Source organism: Pipistrellus kuhlii, unplaced genomic scaffold (genome assembly GCF_014108245.1).
Source record: "Pipistrellus kuhlii isolate mPipKuh1 unplaced genomic scaffold, mPipKuh1.p scaffold_m20_p_2, whole genome shotgun sequence".
Classification (NCBI taxonomy): domain Eukaryota; kingdom Metazoa; phylum Chordata; class Mammalia; order Chiroptera; family Vespertilionidae; genus Pipistrellus; species Pipistrellus kuhlii.
This window is the reverse complement of record NW_023425515.1, coordinates 174505488-174526575: the sequence shown is the minus strand read 5'-3', so window position 1 is coordinate 174526575 and position 21088 is coordinate 174505488. Positions and strand designations below refer to the sequence as shown.

At 40.4% G+C, this 21088-nt stretch overlaps 1 protein-coding gene and 1 pseudogene across 3 annotated transcripts in view; both read right to left on the bottom strand.

Moving 5' to 3' along the window:
• ZMYM6 (zinc finger MYM-type containing 6) overlaps positions 1 to 13666 on the bottom strand; it is a 34894-nt gene extending 21228 nt beyond the window's left edge. The window contains exons 1-8 of one of the 3 annotated variants that reach the window (XM_045584881.1): positions 13466 to 13666; positions 12279 to 12437; positions 9394 to 9475; positions 8441 to 8690; positions 4510 to 4684; positions 4218 to 4409; positions 872 to 1022; positions 157 to 272 (exon numbers count right to left, since the gene is read on the bottom strand). In XM_045584881.1, coding sequence (XP_045440837.1) covers positions 157 to 272; positions 872 to 1022; positions 4218 to 4409; positions 4510 to 4684; positions 8441 to 8690; positions 9394 to 9475; positions 12279 to 12362 — 1050 coding nt within the window. In that variant the 5' untranslated portion in view covers positions 12363 to 12437; positions 13466 to 13666. Of the gene's footprint in view, positions 1 to 156; positions 273 to 871; positions 1023 to 4217; positions 4410 to 4509; positions 4685 to 8440; positions 8691 to 9393; positions 9476 to 12278; positions 12438 to 13085; positions 13397 to 13465 lie in introns of those variants that run through there. The other 2 variants (XM_045584880.1, XM_036444382.2) reach the window with 2 other exon arrangements.
• A 2914-nt stretch (positions 13667 to 16580) lies between these two features.
• Positions 16581 to 17121, bottom strand: LOC118723136 (annotated as a pseudogene).
• Positions 17122 to 21088: the final 3967 nt, after the last annotated feature.

The following is a 21088-nucleotide window of genomic DNA, read 5'->3' as shown; positions in this document are numbered from 1 at the left end:
ATGTATCCAAAACCATATCCTAGCTTCCATAGTTGAACAGAATTTTTTTCCAACTGAATTTAATCTTTTATAAATATGGACCTTCAGCAGTTAACATTTTGCCTTAGATCAATGCCTAATAGAATTGTAGGGGTAAAATACTATCTTAGCTCATACCTGGAAAGCCACAACACAACTGGAGCTGCAGAAGCTGTATATACTTCCATTGGACATAGCTAGGTGATACTGAGGGGTTGCCGAGGTTTTACAACTACGACACGAAACCTGGACACCTTGGTAACAAAAAATAAAAACCAATGAATAAGTTACACAGATGAACAAATAATCTAAAAAATGTATTAGAATAAAAACACAAATAATAATATACAAAATAAAAATCAAGGAACTTGCTGAAACCGGTTTGGCCTAATGGATAGAGTGTCGGCCTGCAGACTGAAAGGTCCCGGTTCGATTCCGGTCAAGGGCATGTACCTTGCTTGCAAGCACATCCCCAGAGGGGGGTGTGCAAGAGGCAGCTGATCGATGTCTCTCTCTCATCGATGTTTCTGACCCTCTATCCTTCTCTCTTCCTCTCTGTACAAAATCAATAAAATATATTTTTTTTTAAAAAGAAACTTTATAATAACCTGTCAAGCTAACTACAACTTACACACACACACACACACACACACACACAAACACCTTAACCAAGGAAATCTATAAAAAAAACTATGTTTATTTAAAAATCAGTTCTTTAAAACTAAACCAATATTGCGTCTTTATTTAACCATTCAGCAAATTTAGTTGCCAACAAAACAAAAGAAAAGCAGTTGCATTCTTTTTTAATAATTACTACTAGTAAGTCTATAAATTTATCAAATTTAAGCAATACCTGAAGAAGTAACTGTCTTAACTCTGTAAGCAGATAAGCAATTAATAGAGCAGAAAAGCTCTGTTTTTCCTGAGTCATTGGTAGTCTCAATCATTTCAGCTGAGGGCCTCAATGATTTCCCCAAGGCATATGGAGGTGTGTGGGCTGAATTCTGTTAAGAAAATACATTCTATTAAGAAATAACATTCAAAAAAAGAGAAAAGAAATAACATTCACACACCTAAGTATACAGTACATATATATTGTACATACTGTTTAAGAAAAAGAAAAGCTACCGACAGCCACTGCCTTTGGTTGAAATATTTGAGCATGACAATGAGGCCACACCAAGTTGGGATATGGGAAAAGTAAGTTTTTTCAGATAATAATAAAATGTAAATTGAAGAAAAATAATAACTACCCAGATAGGCTAGCACCAACAAAACATATTAGAAGTAATGAATTAGCCGGGACCAGTTTGGCTCAATGGATAGAGCGTCGGCTTGGGGACTGAAGGGTCCCGGGTTCGATTCCGATCAAGGGCATGTACCTTGGTTGCGGGCATATCCCCAGTAGGGGTGTGCAAGAGGCAGCTGATCGATGACTCTCTCATCGATGTTTCTAACTCTCTATCTCTCTCCCTTCCTCTCTGTATAAAATCAATAAAAATATATTTAAAAAAAAAAAAAAGAAGTAATGAATTAGATAGTCATAACATACTTTTCTCATCACAAATGATCAGAGACGACCAGGTAATGCATGAACCAAAGGCTCATTTCAATGCAAACTTATGAGAATCTACCACCTTTACTTAACTAGTTGATCCCACTGGGGATCAAGCCCACTACCCGGGCATGTGCCCTTGTCTGAAATAGAACCTGGGACCCTTCAGTCTGCAGGCCATATCCATTGAGCCAAACCAGCTAGGGCAGAAATGATATTTAATGTATATTAGGTCATTCTGCACCACTGCTTGTTTTCAAGCTAAGTTACATAATAAATGTTGCCCAAAAGTTTGTCTATGTTTAAAGAAATAGCCCTAACTGGTTTAACTCAGTGGATAGAGTGTCAACCTGCAGACTGAGGATCCCAGGTTCGATTCCAGTCAAGGGCATATACCTTGGTTGCAGGCACATCCCCAGTAGGGAGTATGCAGGAGGCAGCTGATCGATGTTTCTCTCACATTGATGTTTCTAACTCTATAACCCTCTCCCTTCCTCTCTGTAAAAAAAAAAAAAAAAAAAAAAAAAAATCAATAAAATGTATTTTAGAAAAAGAAACAATAATAATATTAGTGGCTACCATTTATGTAAGTTACCAATAGTATTACTTATTGAAGAATCAGAATCCATGATAACAATTTATATACACTCTATTATAGAATTCTTTAAACAACATAGTGAGATACTTTAATAAATTAACAAAAAGTTTAATTTATCTTTAATTAGATTAACTTAATAAACAGAAAAGTAAGATATTAAACTTATTTCACTGACTCCAAAACTCAGGCTCCTAACCACTACCACTGTCACTGACACAATATAAGGTCTCTCAGTAAAAAATTATGTGGGGAAGTAAATGGTAAGAATGTATAAATTGTAAAGTTTCAAATTAAAAGAACATCATTTATGTAGTAGACAGAGTAAGATTAACTTTTGACAACATTGCCTTATTAGAATACTTTAGTTGATTTTATATTTTTGAATAATGCATTCATTTGGTTACTGGTAATAAAAGTAAGAATGAAACTGGTTTGGAGATCCTATATAATAAAACCCTAATATGCAAATTGACCGAACAGCGGAATGACTGGTGGAACAGCCAGTTACTATGATGCAGACTGACCACCAGAGGGCAGATGCTCAATGCAGGAGCTGGCCCCTGGTGGTCAGTGCACTCCCACAGGGGAAGCACCGCTCAGCCAGAAGCCAGGCTCATGGCTGGTGAGCACAGTGGCGGGAGCCTCTCCTGCCTCTGCAGCAGTGCTAAGGAGCAGCAAGCAGGCAGCCAGTAAGGAATGAGGGGTCCTGGACTGCGAGAGGGCGCAGGCCGGGCTAAGGGGACCTCTCCCCTCCAGTGCATGAATTTCATGCACCAGGCCTCTAGTATATAAATAAAATGGATTCTATTCCTGTGACAGTAGTAACCAGACTGCCAAAAGCTGCAATTCCTAGAAAAGTAATACTTTTCACAGGATGGATGTCCATTACCAACTGCTTAGAGGAATTAAATAGAAATCAAAATTGCTAACTAAAAAAAATGTCTTATTACTTAACATCCTTTTGTAAAAATTGAACTTTTTAAAGACCCCAAGTCATTCAGCAAGAATTAAATTGACACAAATTGATATACTTACTAACCAAAAGAATGGATTATTCAAAAATATAAAATCAACTAAAGTATTCTAATAAGGCAATGTTGCCAAAATAATTATAATTCACACATTGAAAAATATTTTTTATTTTTTTAAATATATTTTATTGATTTTTTACAGAGAAGAGAGAGGGATAGAGTTAGAAACATTGATGAGAGAGAATCGATCAGCTGCCTCTTGCACACCCCCACCGGGGATGTGCCCACAACTAAGGTACGTGCCGCTGACCGAAATCGAACCCGGGATCCTTCAGTCCGCAGGTTGACGTTCTATCCACTGAGCCAAACCAGTCTTCGGCTATATTTTATTTTTTGTTTTGTTTTTTGTTATTAATCTTCATTCTAGGAAGGAAGGAAGGAAGGAAGGAAGGAAGGAAGGAAGGAAGGAAGGAAGGAAGGAAGGAAGGAAGGAAGGAAGGAAGGAAGGAAGGAAGGAAGGAAGGAAGGAAGGAAGACAGAAAAAAGGGAAGACGACGAAGAAGAAGAGGAAGAAACAACCCTAGCTGGTTTGTCTCAGTAGATAGAGCGTCGCCCTACAGACCAAAGGGCCCCGGGTTTGATTCCAATCAGGGGCACGTGCCTGTGTTGCGGGCTCAATCCCCAGTGGAGGATGTGCAGGAGGTAGACAATCAATGATTCTCTCTTATCATTGATGTTTCTCTCTCTCCCTCTCTGAAATAAAAAAAATAAATAAAAATTTTAAGAATAACTTACTGATTTTTAGAGAGGAAGGGATAAGAGGGAAACATCGACGCGAGAGCATAACATTGATCCACTGCTTCCTGCACACCCCTACTGGGGATTAAGCCTACAACCTGGGCATGTGTCATGACAGAGAATCAAACCAGCAATCTCATGATGCATGAGACAATGCCCAACCAACTGTGCCATACTGGCCAGAGCAAGAGCTCACTGTTTTCTTGTGCACTTCATCCCTGCACAGCCATCTCAGGAGGGGAGAGCCCAACTATATGCAAGAGAATGATACTCATACCTGCTTATATGCTGTGACACTTGTTGAAGTAAAAACCTTCTGGGCCTGGGAAGAACCAGAACTACTATAGCAATAGCTCCCACAGTTCTCACAACATTTCATAGTGAGATTGTTGGTAGAATGAAATTTTGAAAAACAGGCATCACTACAAAGACCATGTACCACATTTTTATATTTAACTTCAAATCGAATCTAGGAGAAAAAACACACACAGGCATACAAAGTAAGAGCCAGTTAAAAAAACATCTATGATCTTTGAGCAGAATCCCAATAAAGGTAAGATGTAACTTACATCAGCATTCTTCTGGCACATACTGCACTTAGTTGAAATGTTATTGTTATATATGGTAACAATTGGTTTTTTCTTTAGTTCATAAGAAGAAAGGCATGATTGGCTGCAGAAATCTTTGCTAGGAGAGGAATTTCCAAATTGGGCTGTGATCACATTCTTTGGATTTAAAATGTCTCTAAAAATAAATAACAAAGGCAAAATGAAATGTGTTCTTCAAAATTGTAATTTCTTCCTCCTTGTGAGCTAAAACAACTACATTTACTAAGGATAGCTATTATATAGTAGAAAATGGCTGATGCTGCATGAGGCATCTGGAAACCTGGGCTTAATGATTAGTTCTGTTACTATCAGCTAAGTAACAATGAATAAGACAATTACTATATTAATTTCCTCATGTATAAAATGGAGTTCATAATACCAAATTTATAGATGTGTAAAGAGAATTAAATTTAAAATATATCCAGGCAGATTCCCATGACAAAAAGAGTGAGGCTTACAGCTCCAACTAAGTTTCTTCCACTGGAGCCAATAAAACAACTCCAGTCTATGGAACACTTGTCTTCTCACTAGCCAATAGCTGCCAAGAGTAAAAACATGAATGAGATAAAAAATACATTTACAAAAAATTAAATTAAATGCAAGATTTTGGAAATAATGAACTACTGAAGATAAATATAATATTACCAGGGCCCAACCGGTGTTGCTCTGTGGTTGAGCATCAACCCATGAACCAAGAGACTACTGGTTCGATTCCCGGTCAGAGCACATGTCCAGGTTGTAGGTTCAATCCCCAGTAGGAGGAATACAGGAGGCAGTCGATTGATGATGTTTCTCAATCATCAATGTCTCTCTCTATCCCTCTCTAAAAAAAAAAAAAAAAAGTATGTTAAAAAATATTACCAGGATATATAAAAGTTAGCAATTAACTGAAGAAAGCAAAGAAACAGATGACATAAGGATTACTATGGCTTGGTATCAGAGGACAGAACCAAGAATAAGATAAAAGAACACAAATAACTGAGTTGTTCTATTATAAGAGTTCATCTGCAATAAGCACTGACAGTAAAAACAGAAGCTAAATATTGCCATTCTTCTGACAAGCATATAAATTGAAGGAAATAGTCATTAATCAGAAACACTAGTGCAGGCACAAAGTGGAAAAATAAAGGCAATAATATTATATATCATAATAATGTATATTGAATAATAACTATCTGTCAACATTATTCTTTACTCAAATTATATAATTTAATTGTTGCAAAAGCACTATAATGTAAGTAGTATTATAATTGCCATTTGATAGATGAGGAGACTAAATCAAAAATGCCAAAGTCACATAGCTGGGAAGAGGTAAAACCAGAATACAAATCCCAGCAGTCAGATTCTACAGGACATGGAATTAATCATTCCACTATTCTGCTTTATACATCCTGTACACCTTTATTATACAGAACCGTTCCATGATAAATTATGAAAGAACAATAGCCCGGCCAGCATGGCTCCGTGCTTGAGCACTGACATATGTACCAGAGGGTCACGGTTCGACTTCTGATAAGGACACATGCCCAGGTTTCGGGCTCGATCTCCAGTGTGGGATGTGCAGGAGGCAGCCAATCGACGATTCTCTCTCATTATTGATATTTCTATATCTCTCTCCCTCTCTTTTCCTCTCTGAAATCAATAAATTTTTTTAAAAAGAAAGAACAACAATAGCAGTGTGATTAATTTTCTAAAACTCATCTACCATTAAAAATACAACAGTAAGCCGAAACCAGTTTGGCTCAGTGGATAGAGCCTGCGGACTGAAAGGTCCCAGGTTCGATTCCGGTCAAGGGCACATGCTCAAATTGCAGGCTTGATCCCCAGAGGGGGGCAATTCTCTCTCATCATTGATGTTTCTATCTCTCTCTCCTTTTCCTTTCCTCTCTGAAATCAATAAAAACATATTTAAAAAAAAATACATGAAGCCAAAACCGGTTTGGTTCAGTGAATAGAGTGTCAGCCTGCGGACTGAAAGGTCCCAGGTTCGATTCCGGTCAAGGGCATGTACCTTGGTTGCGGGCACATCCCCAGGGGGGGTGTGCAAGAGGCAGCTGACCGATTCTCTCTCATCGATGTTTCTAACTCTATCCCTCTCTCTTCCTCTCTGTAAAAAAATCAATAAAATATATTATAAAAAAAAATACAACAGTGAGCCATAACTAGTTTGGCTCCGTGGACAGAGCATTGGCCTGCGGACTGAACGGTCCCAGGTTCGATATTAGTCAAGGGCACATGCCCAGGTTGCAGGCTCAATTCCTAGTAGGGGGTATGCAGGTGGCAGCTGATCAATGATTCTCATCATTTATTATATGTTTCTATCTCTCTCTCCCTCTCCCTTCCTCTCTGAAATCAATAAAAATATATATTTTTTAAAGATAAGATTGAATAGACTATCCAACCTATGAGGTAAGGGGGGGTTGAGGGGGTAAAAGGTCAACCAAAGGACTTGTATGCATGCATATGAGTATAACCTATGGACACAGAGTAGGGGGGTGAGGGCATGTGCTGGGGGGTGGGAGCGGCTGGGGAGAGATCAATGGGGGGAAAAGGAGACTCATGTCTTAAATAATAAAGAATTTAAATTTTTTTTAAAAAGAAAAAAAAATATCTAGACCAAGGTCGTACAGTTAATAAGTAATAGAGCTATGATCTAAAACCAAGCTCTTAACTTTTCTTGCTCTTAGAGACTACTGACAATACACTATAATTATATTACCAGAGAAATAGGCAAAACATGCCAAATTCTTCAAATATACTAAGGTAGAAGTTTTTTTGGGCCTGACTGGTTTGGCTCAGTGGATAGAGTGTCAGCCTGCAGACTCAAGGGTCCCAAGTTTGAATCCGGTCAAGGGCATGTACCTTGGCTGTGGGCACATCCCTAGGGGGTGGTGTGCAGAAGGCAGCTGATTGATGTTTCTTTCTCATCGATATTTCTAAGTTTCTCTCCCTCTCCCTTCCTCTTTGTAAAAAAATCAATAATATATATTTTTTTAAAAGTTCATGTGACTTTCCTTTCTCTTTCTGAATCTATACATTATTTGAAGCAACAATGATTCCCAACAAAAGTTCACTAGGATTTTTTTTATAAATAAACACGTTATATTTGTGGCCACTGAAAGTTAATGAATTAAATAATTTTCACATACTATTTTAATGTGAATGCTATTATTTTATCTTATACTTCAATAACATTCAAGATAAATAATTTCGAATGGCGGTTGTCTGATTACAGGATATATGAATGACCCTACAATTCCCACAAATTGCTTATTATTTCTTTCCATAGTAAAATTTAAATTGAAAGAGATTAAAAAACTGGCTTAGGCAATATTTTGAATACCAAATCATTTCTTTAATGTCACAAAAACGTTATAATCTGCAAATTCTTAATAGCTAAAAAGTTATCTCCACAAAAATGAGCTAAAGAGATTTAAAGTAGCAAAAGCATGTTTGAAATAAACTATCTATCTAAATAAAAGCTTAGGCGACTGTCATGACTGAGAGACCAGTCACTGTGATGTGCACGGACCACCAGGGGGCAGATGCTCAATGCAGGAGCTGCCCCAGATGGTCAGTGAGCTCCCACAATGCGAGTGCTGCTCACAGCTGTCCAGTGCAGCCGCGGTGGAGGGAGCCTCTCCCACCTCCCTGGTAGTGCTACGGAGCAGTGGTAGCAACAGCAGGTGCAAGAGGGGCCAGATGAGCGGGAGTAGCATGGCACCTGGCCCCAGCCACCTGGCCCTTCATGCACTGTTACATCCCCCAAGGGGTCCCAGATTGCGAGAGGGCACAAGCCAGGCTGAGGGACCCCACTAGTGCACGAATCCATGCACCGAGCCTATAGAATGCACACTAAAAAGGTACAAAGATGTAATTAAGAATTTTATACTTTGAGCAGTTTGTGCAGGTCTTCTTGGGAGGAGGTAGTGGGCAGGCAGGTGAAGAATATCTGGTGATGCACCGTGTGGAGCAAAAGAGCTGAGTAGATCCTGTCTTGTGATATGCATTTTGCCCCTTACAAAGCATTTTTTTACAACCAGAGCAAACAGCCTGCAAAGCTATAGCTGGAACTGAAGGAAGCAATCTATTTGGACCAGTTGATGCAAGAGGAAACTGAAAGCCTGGGGTCAACTGTTGGGCTATTAAAAACAAAAAACAAAAAGAAAAGTTTTAGTATCAATATGAACACATAACATTCTCTATTTTTAGGACAATTCCTTCAGCCTTAAATCCCAATATAAAGGAGGCAGTAAGCACTCCAGGGGATTTCAAGCTTTCTAAAACCATGACCCATAGTAAAAACCACATTTTACATTATAACCCAGCACATATGTACATGCATGTGTACATGCAGGTGTGAATATAATTTAATAACTGACATAGTAGTTTCATGAAATAATGTTTCTTTATTATATGTAGTATCTGATATACTAGTAATCTTATTCTATTCCACTTTTAAAATGCTGGTCAAGCCTGGCTGGTTTGGCTCATTGGCTGGACATTGACTCATGAACTAGGAAGTCATGTTTTGATTCCTGGTCAGGGCATATGCCCCAGTTTGAGCTCGATCCCCAGTGTGGGGCTGAAAGGGGCAGCCAAACGATTATCTCTCATCATTGGTGTTTCCATCTCTCTCCCCACTCCCTTTCTCTCTGAAATCAATAATATATAGACCAGCTACTCAGAGTGAAAGCACTGCTTTGTCAAGACAAGTTACTCAGTGTGAAAGCATTGCTTTGTCTTTAGGAAGAAAAAACTTATATGAGATGCTTTCCCCAAATTCTACTCGTCAGAATACAATAAATATTCATTATAATTAACTTTTGCCATTTTGTTGCTTACCAAGAGGAATTCCACTAATTGAAAACACAGCATTGATTTTCAATTCACTTTGAGTTTTTGGATTTGGGGCATGTCCATACTCCTTAAAGGAGAAAAAAAAGAGAGAAATGAATATAGTTTTAGTATCTAAGTAAACTAGAAATACAAGAAAAACCTAATTCTGTCTATGCATCTTTTCTATATTCTAATTGTAATCACCTTCACAACTACCTCAAAAGTAAAAATTTACAAGTTATTAAAATAGAGTTAATTTTTACGAAAAGGATCTTTCAGAACTGGAAAATCTTTCATAATGGTTGTATCTACTTTTCAAAGGTAACCTTCATAAACAGGAGTAATACACAGCTTTTCCCTGCTGAGCACTATTCTTCTCTTAGGTTGTGTTTATAAGGGAACAATAAATTAAGTTAATCTGAATAATTTAGAGTTTGTAAAATTACAGTAATTTTAGCCAAGACATTTACATGCTGTCGTATCTGTTAGCAGAAAAGACACAAGAGTTTCTGCTCGTTATGTGTAAAATCATCACAGTCCAAATCAGAGTTACCCTTAACATATTTTTAAACACTTAAAAATAAAATATTGAAATAAGCCAGTCAATGAAAAAGAAACACCACATGACCTCATTTATGGATAATAAAGAACATTATAAACTGATGAACCAAAAGATAGATATAGAGACAGTAAAGCAACAAGTAGACTGTCAAATTACAGCGGGGAGGGGAGGGAGATCTGGGGGGAGATAATAGATCAACCGAAGGACTTGTGTACATACATATAAGTACAACCAATGGACACAAAACTCTGGGAGGGTATGTTAAAATATGTACACAAATAATAATTTAATTTTTAAAATGTAAAATAAAATAAAATATATTGTGTGCATACATATGAGCCTAACCAGTGGTCAAGGACAACAGGGGGTGGGGGTATGCTTGGGAAGGGGTGGGAGATAGGAATGGGAGATGAGGACAAATATGTGATACCTTAATAAAGAAATTTTTTAAATAAATAAAAAGCTAAAAAAGTAAAAATAAAATATAATCATGAAACAAACATTTAAAAATACATATAACTTATCTTTGTAAAAGACTGTCTTTATTCTATTTCTTTTTTTTCTTTTTTTCAAAAAGAAAGAAAGGAAGGGAAAAGGAAGGAGAAAAAGATCAATGTGAGAGTGAAACATCCATTAGCTGCCTCATGCACAACCCCCTACTGGAGATGGAGCCCACAATCTGGACATGTGCCCTAACAGGAATGGAATCAGCAATCTTTCAGGTGCACTGGACGACGCCCAACCAACACCTTTCCTTCTACCCTGTGTGTGTGTGCGCGCGCGCGCACGCACACACTCTTAACTGGAAGGACCATGTCCACTATGGACAGGGACCATATTTGTTTTTCCTTGTCTATACACTCAATGGCCAGCACAGTCAACCTAGCAAACAGAGGAGACTCTGGGTTCTGACAGGAGACAGAAACAGATGTGATCTTGGCTCAGACAAGTTATTTAATCTTCTTTAGTTTCAACTTTCTTATCTATATATTATCTAACCTGTAAGCCCATTATGGAGGATAAATGATTTCATATCAACAAAATATGGCTGGGACCAGTTTAGAGCATCGGCCTGCGGACTGAAAGGTCCCGGGTTCGATTCTGGTCAAGGGCATGTACCTTGATTGCGGGCACATCCACAGTAGGGGGTGTGCAAGAGGCAGCTGATAGATGATTCTCTCTCATCGATGTTTCTAACTCTCTATCCCTCTCTCTTCGTCTCTGTGAAAAATCAATAAAATATATATTTAAAATATATATATATATGTAGCATGATGCCTTACAGTTAGCCAAAAGTGAAGCATGAAAAAAATATTAGCTATCATTATTTTCACTAGAGGCCTTGTACACAAATTTGTGCTCACAAACCCTTCCCCCTGGTAGCCTTTCCTACTCAGCCTCTGCCTCTGCCCCCAACCAAAACTAGGTCAGATTCCCTATTTTATGCTTTTCTTCCAGAGAACTTGTCATAGTTTACAATTATATGTTATTTGATCAATTATTTGTGTAAAATCTGTCTTCCCTACTGACTTGGATCACTTCCTGGATCCCCTAGCATAAAATAGGCCACAATACTGAGAGAATAAATAAAAGCAAACTTCTGTCAGATACAAGAGAATTTTTTTAAAAAAAGATACTCCAGCCCTAACCAGTTTGGCTCAGTGGATAGAGTGTCGGCCTTCAGACTCAAGGGTCCCAGGTTCGATTCCGGTCAAGGGCATGTACCTTGGTTGCAGGCACATCCCCAGTAGGGAGTGTGCAGAAGGCAGCTGATGGATGTTTTTAACTCTCTATCCCTCTCCCTTTCTCTCTGTAAAAAATTAATAATATATACAATATATTTTAAAAGGTACTCCAAGCATGGAAAAATTATAACACATACTAGTTCCTTTTTCCAAAATGAAATATCATATAGATATTAAGATCTTTTTTCCTTTTTTTAAAATATATTTTATTGATTTTTTTACAGAGAGGAAGGGAGAGAGATAGAGAGCCAGAAAAGCCGATGAGAAACATCGACCAACCGCCTCCTGCACACCCCCCACCTGAGATGTGCCCGCAACCAACGTACATGCCCTTGACTGGAATCAAACCCGGGACCTTTCAGTCCACAGACCGACGCTCTACCGCTGAGCCAAACCGGTTTCGGCTAAGATCTTTTTTTCATTCAAAGAGCAGAAAAACTGATTTACTCATCCAATGAGGAAAAAAAAATCAGTTTGGGTCATTTTAATGTACAAGCTAGAAATTGCCTGACTAAAAATTTGAATTTACCAGATAGAAAAGAAGGAATTAAAAAAAATGTTTTTAAGTGAAATGAAATGCTTACTTGAACATTGTCAGGTTCCTCTTTAATTGTGTCCTGCTGTGGTGCCATTGCTTTGCCACATACACCATCCAAAGGTTCTTTCATCCTAATTATTTATATAAAGGAATTCTCCAGTATAAACTAATATATTTCTTCTTGGTAGTAATAGATAGCTGGGCTCTAAAACACAACATAAAGAATTGGTACTCAGGTTAACCTTTTTTTTTTTTTTTCTTTTCTTCGTGTTTATATTAAAAGTTTTGTGTTGAGCACAAGGCTTTAGATTTGAGCATTTGAAAAACTAACTTTTCTGGGGCCGTGACTAACTCTATCCTCCCACCTCCCTAATATCTTTAAAGACAAGCACTCTGGTCTTTTATATTTTGAAAGTTGCAGAGGGAATCAGACCTGCAAATCAAGACATAGGAAGAAGTTACCAAGAGAAATGATTCCAATAGTTTCTAACTCCATGAGAATTAGTACTTGGAGATCCGCCTCAGCTTTTATTTCTGAAAGTGGGGCACCACTGAGCTCCCCTCCCCGACCTCTAACTCATCCTTTCCAGAGGGCCTCACTCCTTGGACTAAGATGCTGTCACTAGTGAATAGGCAGGTACTCCTTACTTCAAGGGGGACCCCCTGCGTTTTTCAAGGTCTCCATGGGTGCCATGCCTAGGAATGAGACCCTCTGAGCTCTGATTCCCCTTCCCCGTCCTGTAAACAAAAAATAATTCTATTAGCCATTCGGCGGACTTTCCTCCTCCTCCTTTTGATACATTTGGTAGCAAATGTAGTGAACAGGATGTAGGAAGCCTGAGGCAAAAGGTACCTCCACACAGTTGTCTTTATCCTGGAAGTCCAGCCAGGCTCGGAAGGGGCGCCGGTTTTAGAAGCCCGTGCTCAGGCAGAGGTGAGAAGTTCGGGCTCCCGGCCACCATACGACCAATCGAGGAGCGCGCTTCCCTCCGTCGAGCATCGCCTTCGCTCCGAAACTCTCGGCCCCCACCAAGAGTTCCCACGCGCGTCACCGAGTACAAACTCGGCACCGCCGAATGGGCGGGAGCGAACGCGTCCCGCGAAAGCGTGTCATTCCCCGCGGCGAAACCCGCGGCCGCGGCCGCCCGGCCCCGCCCCCGCCCGGTTCCCGCCCCGTCACATGGTGTGACCCCTCCCCGCGCAGTCCCTCCGGCCACCGCCAGACGCGCTCACCTCCGGGCCGCCCCTCTCCTGCCGGGCAGCCCCGGCCGGAGGAGCAGTGGTCGGACCCTAGAAACCCGCGCCGGGACGAGAATTATTCCCTCTTACTGGAATTCTCCCGCGCGACCCAGTGCAGTCCCACGGGCGGGCTCGCGGGCAGATGCTTTCCTCGTCGAGGCCCCGCCCCCCGTTTTCCCATCATGCTCTAGTCCCGAGCTTAGTGGCTCTTCCCAGCATTCCTCTTTCCTCAGGGATGGTTGCCTTCTTAAAGAGACCAAGACCCAATTGTGAAAAGGTAGGGGCAGGAACTGGGGGGGATGAGAAGGGGAAGGTGTTAGGGGCGTTAGACGACTTCATAAGTGCTCTGCACCATTCTCTGACGCTCATTTCCAGAAAGGGCCTCCTAGGAGAACATCATAATAAAAAATAGCTGGAATTTATTAAGCCAAGAGCCTGCTAAGCACTTGATATGCGTCATTCCTTAGTCTTCACCACAACCCAAGAAGAGGTACAAATTTTTTTATTTTTATTGATTTTTTTACAGAGAGGAAGGGAGAGGGATAGAGATTTAGAAACATCCATGAGAAAGAAACATTGATCAGCTACCTCCTGCACACCCCCACTGAGGATGTGCCCGAAACCAAGACCTTGGCTGGAATCGAACCTGGGACCCTTCAGACCGAAGCTCTATATCCACTGAGCCAAACCGGCCAGGGACAAATTTTTATCTGGGAGATGTAAATGAAGAAATTAAGTTGTACAAAGTCAAGATTTGGTATTTTTTAATTCAACATTGTTTTGGAGATACATCTGTGATTTGTGATGTTGTCTCATTCATTCATTTGTACTGCTGTGTTAAATTCCATGTTAGAAATATGCTGTAATTGAACCTCCTACTATTGATGGACATTTGATGTGTCTCCAATTTTTAGCTATAAGGAATCATGTTGCTGTGAGTATTTCTGTATTTTGTGGCACATATGGTAATTTTATACCTAGTAGCGAAATTGCTTGTTATGTATTTATATAACTTAACTGGATAATGTCAAACAATTTTTTTAAAAGATCTTTAATTGATTTTTTTATTTTTATTTATTTATTTATTTATTTATTTTTTAGAGAGAGAGGAAGGAAGCCGGAGATAAACACCCATGTGATGGGTTGCCTCTCACACGACCCCTAGCGGGATGGAGCCTGTTAACAACCATTTGGTGCACTAGAGCCCAATATAGCTGCACTGTCCAGAGCTCAAATAACATTTTTTAAAATATTTTATTGATTTTTTTTTACAGAGAGGAAGGAAGAGGGACAGAAAGCTAGAAACATGGATGAGAGAGAAACATCAGTCAGTCAGATGTGGCTGCAACCAAGGTACATGCCCTTGACCGGAATCAAACCTGGGACCTTTCAGCCCCAGGCCGACGCTCTATCCACTGAGCCAAACCGGTTTTGGTGAGCTTAAGCAATTTAAGAAAGTGGTGGTTTCAGTTTGCACTTCACCAGTCATGTAATAGAGTTCCAGTTGCCTCACATCCTGGCCAATAACTATTACTGTACCGTTATATCTTTTTAATTTTAATAATTCTGGTGGGGGTATAGTGGTACTTGATTATGGTTTTAATTTGGATTTCCCAGATTACAAATGAAGTTGAGTCCATTTTCATGTTGTTGTTTTTTAAATATATTTTTATTGGCTTTACAGAGGAAGAAAGAGATAGAGATATCAATGATGAAAGAGAATCCTTGATTGGCTGCCTCCTGCATGCCCAATACTGGGGATTGAGCCCACAACCCCGGTATGTGCCCTTGACTGGAATCGAACCTGGGACTCTTCAGTCTGCAGGCCAATGCTCTCTCCACTGAGCCAAACCAGCTAGGGCCATTTGCATGTTTTTTAATATCTGGATATCCTCTTGTATGAAGTGCCTATTCAAGTCTCAGACCTATTTTTGTATTGGATTATCTGCCAACTTCTTATGGATATGTATTCTGGATATGAGTCCTTTGTTGAATATACATATGTATTGCAATTATCTTCTCCCACTCATGGACAGCCTTTCCACTTTATTATTTTTGTCTTTTTAAATTTTACTTATTGATTTGAGAGAGAGAGAGGGAGAGAGAAAGAAACATCAATTTATTGTTTACTTATTTATGCATTCATTGTGCCCTGACTGGGCATGGAACCTACAGCCTTATCTGAACAATGCTCTAACCAACTGAACTACCTGTCCAGGCCTATTATTGGTGACTTTCGTTGTTAATCCTCATCTGAGGATATTTTTCCCCGTTGATTTTTAGAGAGAATGGAAGAAGAAAAAGAGAGATAAACCTCTATGTGAGAGAGGCTCATCAATTGCTTGCCTGACACCCACACGTGCTCCCCACTGGGGATTGAACCTGCAACCCAGGTACATACCTTTGACAGGAATTGGTGCTCAGGATGATGCTCTAACCACTGACCAACACAGGTCATGGCTATTGGTGTCTTTTAATGAACATAAAAGACCTTTATGCTCAGTGCTTCTTGTAAATGTTCAAAAATATTTTCCCACCAAAGGTTCTTACTAATTTCTGGAACTGTTATTACTTTGTCTTTCTTATATAGATTTACAACCTAAAGTTGAGTTTTGTGTATGGTGTGAGGTAAGTCAGATTCATTTCTTCGATGTGAATGTTAAACTGATTAAGTGCTATTTTTTTTTTTTTAAGTCTGTCTTGCTGAAACCAGTTTGGCTCAGTGGATAGAGCATCAGCCTGTGGACTGAAGGGTCCAGAGTTCGATTCTGGTCAAGGGCATGTACCTTGGTTGCGGGCACATCCCCAGTAGGAGGTGTGCAAGAGGCAGCTGGTCGATGATTCTCTCTCATCTATGTTTCTAACTCTCTATCCCTCTCTCTTCCTCTCTGTAAAAAATCAATAAAAAATATTTTTTTTCAAAAAGTCTGTCTTTTCCCTACTGCATTGTATTGTTGCCTTTGCATATAGTATAGTTGTCTAGAAAAGTGTGGATTTGTTTCAGGAATACATAATCTATTCCTTTTGTCTCTCTGCAGAAATATTACACTGTCTCAATTTCTATGACAGCTTTATACTAAATCTTTTTTTTTTTTTTCTGAGCACAAGTTTATTCAACACAAAATAATCTGTCCAACTTTACTTGACCACGTCCACGACCAAATCCGCCTTTAAACTGGAATTCGGTTGCTGACCCGGCCTCAGCTTTCTTGTCAGCACCAGGGGGCACAGCACTCCATCTGTAGGTGTCTCTGTCGGCTTCCCCTCATGTGAGTCTTGCAGGTCGCTCGCCCTCCAGAACTTTGGGCATTGGGCAGCCAGTCTCAGGCCAGCTGTGGCGCAACGTGGCAGGCACGATCTCAGGGGGCAGGTGGAGGTAATCGCGGAGGGACTGGATGCCCTCGTTGGTCAGGTACCAGTAGAAGTGTCTCCAGGCAAACTGCTCCTTCACGTAGCCCCGGGACTTGAGAGAGTGCATGGCTTCATGACGTGGAGATTGGGCACGTTCTTGTCCGCCAGCTCGGGGTGTTTCGGCATGTGCACGTCCTTCTTGGCCACCATCACTCCCTCCTTAAAGAGGAGCTCATACAATAGATGGCGATCCGGTTCTTCTTGGGCATCAACATTACTCAGGAATGAGCGAGCGTGCAGTGGGATAGGGGTCCCCTCGCTCCAACTCTGGGGAAGCGCAGTGACTACTGCGGCGACATGGCCAGGATGGAGGCCCATAGGAGCCCGCATTCCACAGGAACTCACCTCCTATACTAAATCTTGTTATCTGAGAGAAAACGTTTTCCTTCCCATAATGTCCTTCAAGATTATCTTGGTTTATCTTGGTCCTTTGCATATTCATATAATTTTAGCATCAACTTGCCAAATGCAACAAAATTTTCCTTATAAACTTTAGAAGCAGCTAGGATTTTGTTTAGTATGCACTAAAGCTGTAGACGTGTTTTGGAGAATTAGCATTTGTTATTCATTGTGTTGAATCATGTCCTCCAAAAAGATATGTTGCAGCCGAGACCGGTTTGGCTCAATGGATAGAGCGTTGGCTTGGGGACTGAAGGGTCCCGGGTTCGATTCCGGTCAAGGGCATGTACCTTGGTTGCGGGCATATCCCCAATAGGGGGTGTGCAAGAGGCAGCTGATGGATGACTCTCTCTCATCGATGTTTCTAACTATCTCTCTCCCTTCCTCTCTGTACAAAATCAATAAAATATATTTAAAAAAAAAAAAAAAAGATATGTTGCCGTCTTAATCCTGAAAATGTGGCTTTATTTGGAAACTAGAGGCCCAGTGCATAATATTCATGCATGAGTGCAGTCTCTAGGTGGAGCTAGCAATCAAAGCATGAGCATCTGGCGTGGAAGGGCAGGTCCCAGCTGACCTCTGGGCCCTGGGCAGCAACTGGGCCTCCTGGACCCCACGTGCCATCATACGCCTGAGTCACAGCGCCAGAGTCCCCAAGGGTGGTCCAGAGCTCAACGTGGGCCTCTGGGCCACCCAACAGTACTGCACAGACACTGGGTGGGCAGCACACTCTCTCCTGGCCAGACTCACAAACTGGCTCCTGCACAAATCCACAGGGAGCCTGACTGGCCTCTGCGGTCTCAGCAGCTACAGCCTGGCTCACCCGGAAGAGGTTGCACAGGTGTGGGGCAGGCTTTCTCTCTCTCTCTCCCCCTGGTGGGCAGGCCTATCCACTGAGCCAAACCGATTTCGGCTTGAGTTCTTTTTTAAAAATATTTTAATGATTTCAGAGAGGAAGGGAGAGGGAGAGAGAGAGAGAAACATCAATGATGAGCCGAAACTTGTTTGGCTCAGTGGATAAACGTCGGCCTGCAAACTGAAAGGTCCCGGGTTCAATTCCACTCAAGGGCATGTACCTTGGTTGCAGGCATATCCCCAGTGGGGGGGGTGTACAAGAGGCAGCTGATCAATGATTCTCTCTCATCAATGTTTCTAACTCTCTATCCCTCTCTCTTCCTTTCTATAAAAAATCAATAAAATAGCCGAAATCGGTTTGGCTCAGTGGTAGAGCGTCGGTCTGCGGACTGAAAGGTCCCAGGTTCGATTCCGGTCAAGGGCATGTATCTGGGTTGCAGGCACATCCCCAGTTAGAGGGTGTGCAAGAGGCAGCTGGTCGATGTTTCTCGCTCATCGACGTTTCTAGCTCTCTATCTCTCTCCCTTTCTCTCTGTAAAGAAATCAATAATATATATATTTTTTTAAAAATTATTTAAATCAATAAAATATATATTAAAAAAATAAGAATAAAAGTTGATGAGGCCTTAGGAACTTAACATTTGTTTATACCAATTAGGTTAAGGTAAAATTGAGTTCATTATACTTCATTTCACTTAAAGTTGCTGAACCTATTGATGATATTGAGGAATAACTGTATTCAACATCACCAAAAGGTTTGAATTTGAGGTTAATTAACTGTAGAAGATGTTTATGGACTACAGCAGCAGGGATCAGGAGGCCCTTTTGGCATGAACATCCCATTCACAAGGGGCCTCATATTTAGACTAAATAATATCTCAAGTAGTATGGTCAAAGATAGGATTGCAATAAATCCACTCAACTTTATATATTGTATAGTCCTATTATGACTTAAGGAATAGCACATTTTTTGATTCTATACTTTTTATGTATTGATGGTGTTTAAATCCTTAAATAGCATTTAAAATCTACCATAATCTCACTTATGTGTGGAATGTAATCAACAAGATAAACTGACAAACAAAATGGAGAGAGACATGGAAGCACAGCAAAGACTGAGGCATCTCAGAGAAAAGAGGAGAGAACTTTTGGCATCTCTATATATAAAAGCCTAATATGCAAAGTGTCCCCTTGGGAGTTCAATCAACAGGGGTCTGATTGCTCACTATGATGTGCACTGACCACCAGGGGGTGAGGCTGAACGTAGGAAGGCCCCAGCTGACAGCTGGCAGCCAGTAGGGACCTTACCTGTCCAGAATTTGTGCACTGGGCCTCTACCCTGTTTCCCCAAAAATAAGACAGTGTCTTATATTAATTTCTGCTCCCAAAGATGCGCTAGGTCTTATTTTCAGGGGATGTCTTATTTTTCCATGAAGAAGGATACAGTACACATTTATTGTTAAATGAAAATAAAGGAAATTTATCACCTATATACGGTACAGTAGTATGGTAGTTGTCAACACAAACCAGACAAACTGTGAATCCTACAGTATCAAGAATTTACTCATTGATTCAATGACAATCATGTCATCATCTTCTGGAACATCATCATGACAATCCAATTCCTGAATTTCCTGGTGAATTTCTTGTGACTCCATCTCTTTCAGAATCTGTGGACCAAATATCTCATGTTTAGCCTAAGGGGGTGGGGGCTTATTTTAGGGAGATGCCTTATATTTCACTCAGAAGGAAACCTGTAAGTAGATCTTATTTTCGGAGGATGTCTTATTTTCAGAGAAACACGGTAGTATATGCATAATCCCTGGACACAGATAATGGTATAGTGAAGGGGGGGGGGGGCGGGAACCGGTGGGGGGAGTCATTAGGGGAAAAAAGGGGCACATCTATAATACTTTCAACAATAAAGGTATATTTTTAAAAAGTAAAATCTACCATCACTTTTGCCACACTGTTTTGGAATTATTTTAATTTTTAAAATACTCAGAGCTCCCCCAAATGGGAGAAGCCTGAACCCCCTCTCTATCTCTGCTAATAATTGATTTTACTGGAAATTTACTCTGTATCCAGCTCTTGACTAACATCGCCTTTCTTTTTTTTTTTTTTTTTTTTTTTTTGTATATATATATTTTACTGATTTTTTTACAGAGAGGAAGGGAGAGGGATAGAGAGTTAGAAACATTGATGAGAGAGAAACATCAATCAGCTTCCTCCTGCACACCCCCTACTGGGTATGTGCCCTTGACGGGAATCAAACCTGGGACCCTTGAGTCCTTAGGCTTAAGAAAGTTGCCAATAGAGTCATCTCTCGAACTCAGGAAATCTAATGGCCACGCCTGAGCTCTTGTCTGAGCCAATACCCGCTGCCTCAGCCTTTAAGGGTGCAGACTTGGCTGCCATCTACCATGTTTCCCCAAAAATAAGGTATCCTCCGAAAATAAGACCTACTTACAGCTTTCCTTCTGAGTGAAATATAAGGCATCTCCCTAAAATAAGCCCCTCCCTCCCCAGGCTAAACATGAGAGATTTGGTCCACAGATTCTGAAAGAAATGGAGTCACAAGAAATTCACCAGGAAATTCAGGAATTGGATTGTCATGATGATGTTCCAGAAGATGATGACATGATTGTCATTGAATCAATGAGTACATTCTTGATACTGTAGGATTCACAGTTTGTCTGGTTTGTGTTGACAACTACCATACTACTGTACCGTATATAGGTGATAAATTTCCTTTATTTTCATTTAACAATAAATGTGTACTGTATCCTTCTTCATGGAAAAATAAGACATCCCCTGAAAATAAGACCTAGCGCATCTTTGGGAGCAAAAATTAATATAAGACACTGTCTTATTTTCGGGGAAACAGGGTAGATGAGGCTGCAAGGGTTAAGGCCCCTGGAGGCCTGCGGGCTCTCCCTGCCCCTCACCCAC